General features: G+C 40.5%; 1 protein-coding gene across 1 annotated transcript in view; it reads left to right on the top strand.

Annotated features, from left to right (window-relative positions):
- Positions 1 to 1,778: 1,778 nt before the first annotated feature.
- SPAG16 (sperm associated antigen 16) overlaps positions 1,779 to 11,146 on the top strand; it is a 422,997-nt gene continuing 413,629 nt past the window's right edge. Inside the window, 1 exon segment of the mRNA XM_061348067.1 lies at positions 1,779 to 1,900. Coding sequence (XP_061204051.1) covers positions 1,827 to 1,900 — 74 coding nt within the window. The 5' untranslated portion in view covers positions 1,779 to 1,826.

Below are 11,146 nucleotides of genomic sequence, written 5' to 3'. Positions count from 1 at the left end.
CATGTCTGCAGATGTACACTTTTTGGTTCTTGTGTTACCACAATTAGAAAATAGACTTGTCTGATGTACTGTATCTATAGTAATGAAAATATGCTGAATTCTACATTGCGTGTGGCATACTGTATTATTCATACTACATTGCTACATGGCCTTGATTGTACTTTACAATTCTTCCTGTTTATATTAGGTAGGTTGCTTGGATTAAGCACAATGTTTTCTGTACTGTACTAAAAGGCTATGAGATTTTTCCAGTGCTTTTATCTTATCAAGAGAAATGCCTTTATCTCCAGGAAATTTATACAGTCATGTTGATAGGGCTCCCACTAAGGACATGAATAAGCCATAAATGAATGGAGTTATCAAAAATCCCTGGCCTACAGATTCTTTTATAAATGGTTGGAGGGAAATAATTCATAGTCACAGCTTTTAGCACGTCTTGATGACTATCTCACCGGATTTTCTTCAGTTTTGTTAGTGTTGAAAGTAAAAGGAGCTAGGCATGTGTGGAAGCTGTTTCTGCTTCTCACCTTTACAGCGGTATCTTTTTTTATTAATATGTAGAATATGCTATCATAGAACCTGAGTTTCAGGAGTGCACTAAGTGATGGTTGTCAAGCCCCAGATGATTGTTACCCTCTCACCAGGAAGCAAGCATGTGCAATGTAATAGTCATAAACAATAGCCTGTGTTGTTGAGCAAGTCCACTGTAGCGCTGTGCCTGTGTGAAGTTACCAAATGCTGAGACCCTCATATTTAGGTATGTCAAATTGTTGTAATGAGTTCCTGAATAAAATAAGCAAACCTTTGGCTGCCAAGTTGTGGCAGCGTCTCTCATCTGGTTATCTTTAAATGCATTTGGGAGGGAGGGGGGAATAGTCTCAGACTGGGTCATATTTTACTTTTTTATACTTCTTGCATCTTGAAATCTCTCTAGGAGAGATTAATATCAAACTGTGCACTGAGTTGGCTGAATGGGGTTGAGTGAGGGAAAGAAATTTGCATTGTGAGAGAAAACCGTGAAAGCTCTTTTTTTAGTATTATTGTTATTTCTGCTCCGGGGGGGGCCCCCCCCCCCGTGTGTGGTAGGATTTCTATTTTGTTTTGACTCTGCTTTTGGCAACTGTGGTTGACCCATGAGCTGAACTTATCTTGAATAGCTGTCTATCTTGGTGGCACTGGATGAGCTGTATATGAAGCCTCAGTACACCATCTGCATTCTGCTAACACTTGTAGCAGTGTCTGGCAGCTTCATTCACTGCCTGCCTAAGGGTGTTGGGAAGAAAAGGGAGAGTTGATCTTTGTGTGACTTCCTAAAAGATCTAATGATGGAGATGCAGTTCTTTCACTCTCCATTGCATTCATTGTTACAAAAAGAATATAAGCCATTTTGCCATCACCTTGGAATTTGGCTTTTTTCATTAAAAGAATGATGGTTTTTCTCATCAGTAGTTTTGGAGGTTGCTGAAGGGTACAGGAGTGTGAGAACTAATATTTTCTCTCTGGTCATTGACACAGGATCATCCATCAGTTTAAATAGTTCGGGTCCATATCAGATTATGGCAGGTTCAATATACTTGCTTAAATGAGGTGATTTTTAAATTATTTCTCTATAACCTTTTACAGTCCTTGACATTAGAAGGAACAGTGATTACAAAGGAAGCATTCAGCTTTACTCCAGTAGATTTGTGACTTAAAATGACTTCAGAAATAGAAGATATTAAAATTAGGTTTCTCTTTTATGATTAATAACAATTACTAAATTTCAATTTCAGGCTTTGCAATCAGTTCTGACCCCTGAGAAATCAGTTTCTGAAATACCTGAAGCAATGGACGACTTCTTCTGCAATTTCCTGGTCAGACTGGGAATGTCCAGAACCCTTGACTGCTTTCAAACGGAATGGTAAAGTATTTTAAAACTCTGAGAATTATGAAGTAGATGCTCAGAACTCAAATATTTCCAGTATTTCAGGATATATTTCCAGAAAACTCTTTTAATTAAAAGTCAATCTTAAACATATAGTGCTTTGCCAGATAACTATATTGATGTTGAGAATGAGGCTGCAAACTGTTGTTTCGAGGACAGACTTTCAAGAAAGCTTACTTCAGGGAGCTCCTGAACAGGTATCTCTGAAGAACCGGGTGCATTTCATCTAACTGTAGACATTGACAAACTTGAAGTGGTCATCTGTGGCCTCTTTTGTGACCAATTAAGAGAAATACTCTTTTTCAGGATGCAAATCGTCTGACTTGCTTAAGCCATCTCCTTTAAGACAAATTAATTCAGTTGTATTTTTTTAAGTATGTTCTGCTCTCCACTGACTACCAATGAAAATTAAGACCAGCTACAGTGCAAAGACTGATTTCACTTCAGCAGTGCTGAGAAATCATGTGGCTTTGTTATTTTCTTAGTTTCCAAAACACAAGTGCTTGCTTAAAAACTCAATATTTTGTAGTATGCTACAGTATGTGCACTGTAACTGGGTGGATTTGGATATTCATCATAGCTAAGCAGATTTCATCGTTTTAAGTAGAATAATCACAATTTTTGATACTTGTTAATTTTTGGTACATCAGTCAAAATAATATAGTTGTTTTTTCCCTAAAATTTTAATTCTTATAGTAATTAGAAGAGTAAACTCCTGAGCTGTTATTTTTTTCCCCTAGCTTTTATAGATTGCAGGGATTTTGTCCATTGTTGTAAAGAAGTTTAAACATGCAGCTTTGTCTAAATACTCCACTTTCTTGTGCTTCACATATGGAATCCCACATGATGCATACTTTTTCTATAATTCAGTAAGAATGATGTGCCGGGAATGCTGCAAAGCTCAAGAGGGGAACTGAATTATTTTGTAGCAAATGATGACAATTGTAAAAAAATTATTTTGAAATACTTTACTTAGAGGCTTGCTCTGAATCTGTAAGTTGCATTGGAAGGATTCTGAGAACTGGAAACACCTCTCTTTGAGTTATCTTGTAGTCAGTCTTTAAACATTTTTTTTCCTACAAAGGCCTTGAAGCTTTTAAATTTTCTTAGAAAATGGATTTAATGGGGAGTCATTGCTGTTGTTTGCAAGGCTCTGGTGTTGCTAGTGTAGAGCTCGCCAGTCAGGCGTTGCCTTTGGAATTAATGATGATCAGCTTTTTATAGGATAACAATGCAACTTAAATGACTCCTTAGAGAAAGAGCCCTATACTTTAAACAAAAGAACTGATATGAATAGCATCAGGTTTGAAGTCTGAAATTTTTTAGGCTAAAAGAGAATTAATACTAGACAGATATAAATAGCATCTTTTTTATGAAACTAGAGCTTTCTTTGAAGCACTTAGCCTGAATTTATATCAATGGCAAAATTCAAAGTGCTTTTTGCACACAGAGCAAGTGCAGGTCTTAGCAAACCCTATCTTCTAAATCCTTAGCTATACATACATATTTTCTCTATAAGTAATATTTTATTTTCTGCAGCATTACAAATAGGCTCATTGTATCAGGTTCTGCTCTTACTGTATTGAGACTTTTTCTGCATTAATACCTTATTTAAAAATGTTTCATGTTGATTTGAAATAGATAACTGACATATTAATGAAAGTGAGAGCAAATTAGTGTACTTGGGTTTCTCATTATGTATTGGGATGACACACTCTCATGCTGTGGTGATCAAGTCCTAATGGAATTTAAAATGAGAAATTAATTAACATAGAGAAAATGTATCAAGAGGCTTGCTTTGAAATAATTGTCTGTCTGAGATCTAAAGGTCACTTTAATTGGACTAAATTATCTGTGTTTACTTCAGAGTTTGAGAAAACATTGTTATTCTCTCCAGCTATATGAAATGTTAGGATTTGATTTTGTTTTACTTTAAGCAAAACCCACTTTTTTTCTATGGTGTAGTGTGTAATTGCATCACACTTGTCATGATTTTTGTACTTGTGTAGATTTGTTTGCACATACACTTTTTTTTTTTTCCAGTTATACTTTAGGGAACTAAAAAAGAGATTTAAATTATTTTTAGAGTATCTAATTTACCATTAAATTTTCTGTTTGTTTGATATACAGAACTTTATAGTGCTTTAGTTGCTTATTAAATATATTGGATTGGCAGCTTTGAAGTATGAAGTGCAAGGGCTGATCAACTGTAAATTCATGCATCTGACAGACCATTCCTCCTAATCCCAGAGAGCTCACTGCTGCTGACAGCATGTTGCCAGTCTGATGAACAGATGAATCATTTGCTGTTCTCAAATATGCACAAAGTTATCGCTGTGATTAGTTAGTATACTCATTGGGCTGGTATCTCTAAGTATTCTTGGAGACCTGGCAGTGTTTCAGCTTGAGAGTAAAAGGAGAGTTGCTGAGTGATTATAGAAATGTGATTTGAAAATTCTTTTCTGTTTAATGTGGTTTGCTGTGACTAAATGTAGATGACCAAGCAAGGTTAAAAGCTATGTTTATCTTCTTGTGTGCCTTGCAAAAATCACCTGGGTTGTGCATAACAGAGCACCTACAACAAAGCTACTTGTCTGCTCTGAGCATAAAGGGTAAATTTGTTACAGAAAAATTCCTTTTTGCAGATTGAAGAAAATGGGTATAGGTTGTGATCATCCATGTCACAACTCTCTGAAGACAGTGGAAACAATCTGCTTATTCCAGGCATGCCTAAGCTGTGTCTGCTCTCTGCCCTCTTTGGCCTGGAAATCATACGGTTACATTAATATATGTTGTTGCTCCGAGTTCATAATTCCCAAGAGAAACAAGGGTTATCAGTTTCAGGACAGCATCAAACTAAAACATATTCAGTTTTTGTATTAGAACTGGCTCAGAACACAAGTGAAGTAATAGCAAGTTTGATTTTTAAAAGGACAGCTGGGCATACCTACTTTCTTGCCTGCACAACTTGATAATAGAGATTTTTGTACTTACACACTGTTATGGATTGGAGGAGTAGACTAGGACAAAAAGGTGCTTTATTTTTCTGCTGTCATTTCTTTCTTAGCCTTCTGTTGAAATGGTTTAAAACATTATCAGTTGGAATGATAACTTTCAGTAAGAAGTTCTTGTAAAACCCAAAATTTGAAATTTTAATCCCTGAGTGCATCTCTAGGTGAGTTATCCCTTAGGAAAGAACTGTTCTGTGGTACCTATCAGTAGAGTCTCTGCAACCTGATTCCTTTAAGAATCTTGAATTCAGTGTAATGTATATATATATAGTTGCAATGTATTGGTTTTAGTCAGTCTGCACGGGGCTTGATCATAAAATCATAGTTGACATTAGATTTCCAGATTCTTGCTTAATTTTAAATAGTGATTCAAGGATAATTACTCATTTCTGAAAAGCTTAGGAAAATACCTGTGTGTGCATGGAACTAACTAATGTAATTTGCAACCCAGTTCCCTTCTGTAATGGAAAGAAGCGAGAACAAAAGCTATTTGGCAGTCAGCTAGATATGTAGGAGTTCTAGAAGTTTTACAGGACTAGGTTGATGAAAGATAATGAGATTTCACAGTGCAGTTTTATTGCGGAGTTGTAGCTGCTCCATGTCAGCTACATGCACAAAAGCCTTCATTTTTAGTACTGTTTTTAGACAAGGGCATAGTGAATTTATTGGCATTAATTGTATTTCATTTAAATTGTCTTTCAGAGTTCTTAGCTCTGCTGGAGGCTAAATTCATCAATTATCCATGTCTGATGTGTCTTCATGTAGAAGCGTAATGGTTTTCATGACGTGCAGTTAGGTCATTCAGTTGAGAATTTTTTTCTGGCAAATAAAGGAGTATGTAGAGTTGTGATGAAAAGTGGCCTTATTTTGCAATATTTCCAGCAGGAATTGTACCTGCTCATCAGTCAATATTTACTGGGGGGAGACTAAGCTTCTTTTAGTGTTAAAGCCTATTTCCACTCTGATTTGCTTAGGAAAACAAAGTGATGGTAGAAAGAATTTTACTTTGGATGTGTTCAGTTTAACTTTTGAAAAGTCTTTCATTTACTGGTGGTGACTGGGAGTGACAGCTTAATTCATAGGGATGAGCATTCCTAGAAGTGTCGAGAGGCTGTAGGTAAGTAGCTGACTATAATTGGATGCAATTTGAATACAAGAGCTACTAACATGCCCCACCCCCCACCTTTTTTTTTTTTTCTGTTTTTTGAGGATGTTAAGTAAAAGTTGCTTGTTGAGTTAGAATCATAGAATAGTTAGGGTTGGAAAGGACCTTAAGATCATCTAGTTCCAACCCCCCTGCTGTGGACAGGGACACCTCACACTAAACCATGTCACCCAAGGCTTTGTCCAACCTGCCCTTGAACACTGCCAGGGATGGAGCATTCACAACTTCCCTGGGTAACCCATTCCAGTGCCTCACCACCCTCACAGTAAAGAACTTCTTCCTTATATCCAATCTAAACTTCCCCTGTTTAAATTTAAACCCATTACCGCTTGTCCTGTCACTACAGTCCCTAATGAAGAGTCCATCCCCAGCATCCCTATAGCCCCCCTTCAGATACTGGAAGGCTGCTCTGAGGTCTCCACGCAGCCTTCTCTTCTCCACGCTGAACAGCCCCAACTTTCGCAGCCTGTCTTCGTACAGGAGGTGCTCCAGTCCCCTGATCATCCTCGTGGCCTCCTCTGGAATTGTTCCAACAGTTCCACGTCCTTTTTATGTTGAGGACACCAGAACTGCACACAATACTTCAAGTGAGGTCTCACAAGAGCAGAGTAGATGGGCAGGATCATCTCCTTTGACCTGCTGGTCACACTTTTGATGCAGCCCAGGATCCCTTATCCTAAAACCACTTTTTGTTCCTATAGCATGTTTTATTAATCTAGCTATGCTGTGCTTCCTGTCTTCAAGTTTCAAATCTGCTACTTGTGTCCAAGTGTGGGAGATAGCATTTAGTATTAGTTTTATTTCGAATTACTGCTGTTCTTTTCATACTTCCTTTCTACTGGGCAAAAAAAAATCCCACAGGTTCAATATATTTTTCACCTGAAAGGCAAAAAAATGTTCATACTACTCCTCCCAGTGAATTCCCATGAAGAGCTTCTTCCAGCTGCAGTCACAATCAGCAGGGAAGCTGATGGTGGGGCTGTCTTTATCTGGTATAAATTATTTATAGCTCCATTGAGCCTATGCTGAACTGATATGGCTACAGTAGTGCACAATGTCTTCATCTTCCTTGGGTGTGTAAGGGCTTGTATGAACTGAAGGTCTTGCTTTTCTGTGTTCAGGACAGAAACAGATAAGAAATAGCTCTTTTGTACATATGTGTTCTGGATTCTGGAATCATCTCTGCAACGTCTGCTTGCACAAAAGCATCTTATCACAGTATGTATCACAGTATCACAGTATGTTAGAGATTGGAAGGGACCTCAAAAGATCGTCTAGTCCAATACCCCTGCCGGAGCAGGAACACCTAGATAAGGTTACACAGGTACGTGTCCAGGCGGGTTTTGAATGTCTCCAGAGAAGGAGACTCCACAACCTCCCTGGGCAGCCTGTTCCAGTGTTCTGTCACCCTCACTGGGAAGAAGTTTCTTCTCAAGTTTAAGTGGAACCCCTTGTGTTCCAGTTTGTACCCATTGCCCCTTGTCCTATCATTGTTTGCCACTGAGAAGAGCCTGGCTCCATCCTCGTGACACTCTCCCTTTATATATTTATATACACTAATAAGGTCACCCCTCAATCTCCTCTTCTCCAAACTATAGAGACTCAGCTCCCTCAGTCTTTCCTCATAAGGGAGATGCTCCACTCCCTTAATCATCTTAGTTGCCCTGCGCTGGACTCTCTCCAGCAGGTCCCTGTCCTTCTTAAACTGAGGGGCCCAGAACTGGACACAATATTCCAGGTGCGGTCTCACCAGGGCAGAGTAGAGGGGAAGGAGGACCTCTCTCGACCTACTAACCACCCCCCTTTTAACACACCCCAGGATGCCATTGGCCTTCTTGGCCACAAGGGCACAGTGTCGGCTCATGGTCACCCTGTCGTCCACTAGGACCCCCAGGTCCCTCTCCCCTACACTGCTCTCTAACAGGTCGTTCCCCAACCTATACTGGAACCTGGGGTTGTTCCTGCCCAGATGCAGGACTCTACACTTTCCCTTGTTATATTTCATCAAGTTATTCCCCGCCCAACTCTCCAGCCTGTCCAGGTCTCGCTGAATGGCAGCACAGCCTTCTGGCGTGTCGGCCACCCCTCCCAGCTTAGTGTCATCAGCAAACTTGCTGATAGTGCACTCAATTCCCTCATCTAAATCATTGATGAATATATTAAATAATACTGGTCCCAGTACCGACCCTTGAGGCACTCCACTAGATACAGGCCTCCAACTAGACTCTGCCCCATAGACTACAACTCTCTGGCTTCTGTCCTTCAGCCAGTTCACAGTCCACCTCACTACCCAATCATCCAGACCACACTTCCTCAATTTAGCTGTGAGGATGCTGTGGGAGACTGTGTCAGATGCTTTGCTGAAGTCAAGGTAGACCACATCCACCGCTCTGCCATCATCCATCCACCGTGTTATTTCCTCATAAAAGGCTATGAGATTGGTCAAGCATGACTTCCCCTTGGTGAAGCCATGTTGACTGCCCCTCATAACCCTCTTATCCTTGATATGCCTTAAGATGGCACCAAGGATAAGGTGTTCCATCACTTTCCCAGGAATGGAGGTGAGGCTGACGGGTCTATAGTTACCCGGGTCCTCCTTCTTGCCCTTTTTGAAGACAGGAGTGACATTTGCTTTCCTCCAGTCCTCAGGCACCTCTCCCGTTTCCCAAGACTTGGTAAAGATGATGGAGAGCGGTCTGGCAATGACCTCCGCCAGTTCCCTCAGCACCCACGAGTGCATCCCATCCGGACCCATGGATTTCTGGATGTCCAGATTGCTCAACTGGTCTTTAACCCATTCCTCATCGCCTAAGGCAAACCTCTCCGTTGACCTCTCTTCATCAGAGGTCTCAGCGGTACAGGGCTCTTCAGGACTGCCTCCGGCAGAGTAGACAGAGACAAAGAAGGCATTCAGTAACTCTGCCATCTCTGTATCTTCTGTCACCAGGGCACCCGCCCCTTTCATCAGTGGGCCTACATTGCCTCTGGTGTTAGTTTTATCTGCCATGTATTTGAAAAAGCTCTTTCTGCTGTCCTTGACCCTTCTCGCCAGCTTTAATTCCAAGGAGGCCTTAGTCATCCTAGCTGCTTTCCTACATCCTCTAGCAGCAGCCTTATATTCCTCCCAAGTGGCCAGCCCTTCCTTCCATGACCTGTAAACTCTTCTCTTCCACTTCAGCATACCCAGCAATTCCCTATTTAGCCACGCAGGTCTCCTGACCCTCTTCCTTGACTTCCTACATGTCGGGATGCTCTGATCTTGAGCTCGGAAAAAGCAGTCCTTGAACGTCAACCAACTATCTTGGGCCCCTTTAACTTCAAGCAGCCTAGCCCATGGGATGTCCCCTAGCAATTGCTTGAAGAGGCCAAAGTTTGCCCTGCTAAAGTCCAGGGTTGCGATTCTACTTGCTACTCTACTGGCCCTACCACACAAGATCCTGAATTCCACCATCTCGTGGTTGCTGCAACCAAGGCAGCCCTCAACCTTCACTCCTTCAACCAGACCCTCCTTGTTAGTGAGGATGAGATCCAGCAGCGCACCTCTCCTGGTTGGCTCATCCACCATTTGCATGAGGAAGTTATCATCCATACACTGGAGGAACCTCCTGGACTGCGGCTGGGTTGCTGAGTAGTCCTTCCAGCAAACATCAGGGAAGTTAAAACCCCCCATAACGACCACGGGCTGTGACTGTGAGGCCGCTCTCAGCTGCCTGTAGAAGACCTCGTCAACTTCCTCACCCTGATCCGGTGGCCTGTAATAGACCCCCACAACAGTATCGCCCCTGCCAGCCTGCCCCTTAATTCTTATGTTCATATATATAGACCTGAATCTTCATGTCTTTCAAAACACTTTGACAGATCACTTATAATGATTCCTTGAACAAGCAGAGTTCTGCAGAAGCATTTATTTTGTGTAGTGCCTGTCAACTTTTTTTTTTTTTATTAAATTTAGCTTCTGTGAATCACACACAGTGATTTGTGTTGGAGGGGACCTTAAAGATCATCCAGTTCCAACCCCCTGCCATGGGCAGGGACACCTTCCACTAGAGCAGGTTGCTTCAAGCCCCTGTGTCCAACCTGGCCTTAAACACTGCCAGGCATCCCTAATAAGACTGCCAGTCTGTTGTGCTTTCCATACTGTTTCAAAGGGTTTTTTTCTGACATCACTGCTTTCTTTTTGTATAGAAGATATTTAGGTATTTTCAATTGCTCTATAGTTAAATGCCTTTAAAATAAGCCTAATATGAATGGTATTAATGCCTATATCCTTTTTACTGCCAGTTAGAGTATTCTTAGCTTTTATTGACATCCTACTGAAAGATGGGTAGTCCTAAAAGATATGAGACTGAGTAGGCTTCATTACCAGGAGCTATAGGTATTCCTAGGTTTCTACACAGCATTACATGCTGCTCCATATTCTCCTTTTACTTCTCAAAAGGGAAGTTAGTCTGTACAAGTATTTAACTAAAGTAGCCTTCAGGCTTCTACATCACAGAACCCTGTTTTCATGGGGGCTGGTAAAATTAGGTAAATATTGGTAAACAGAATTTAATGAGAGGGCAACATAAGTAAACAGGAAGGAATGAAGAAATTTCCCTAGGTGAGCTCTGTATTCTATGCTGAAGATAGCTCATAGACTCATTCATCCAGGTTATCTGTAGCTTCGCTATTTGAGTCCTCAAAAAATACACTTGCATGTAAAAGCACTATGAATATATACAAATGTTATTTGAACAAGAATATTTTTTCCCTGTCTTCTGTTTAAGCTGTTTGGAAGAAAGGAAGGCAAAGAGCAATTGTGTAACCTTAAGTATTGTTATGCATAACATGTCTTTTGGTTATTATGAACTGTAATACATTTTAGAATGAAAAGTAGTAAAATAGAACAGTGTGGTGTGGTAGTACTGTTGCTAATTGTTAATGATCATAGAATGTAAAGGCCTTGAGATGATAAAAAGCCCTGAGATGATAAAGATCTTTGTAATTCTAGTTTAGGTAAATGCTAGTATGAGAGGGGAGACATCAGTGAAGTGAGAAAAAAGGAAA

This window comes from Neopsephotus bourkii, unplaced genomic scaffold (genome assembly GCF_033783945.1).
Source record: "Neopsephotus bourkii isolate Nb327-2 ecotype Australia unplaced genomic scaffold, CSIRO-AGI_Nbou_v1 NB_335, whole genome shotgun sequence".
In the NCBI taxonomy this organism is placed as follows: domain Eukaryota; kingdom Metazoa; phylum Chordata; class Aves; order Psittaciformes; family Psittacidae; genus Neopsephotus; species Neopsephotus bourkii.
The sequence above is the reverse complement of the archived record's forward strand: the minus strand, read 5'-3'. Positions and strand labels throughout refer to the sequence as shown.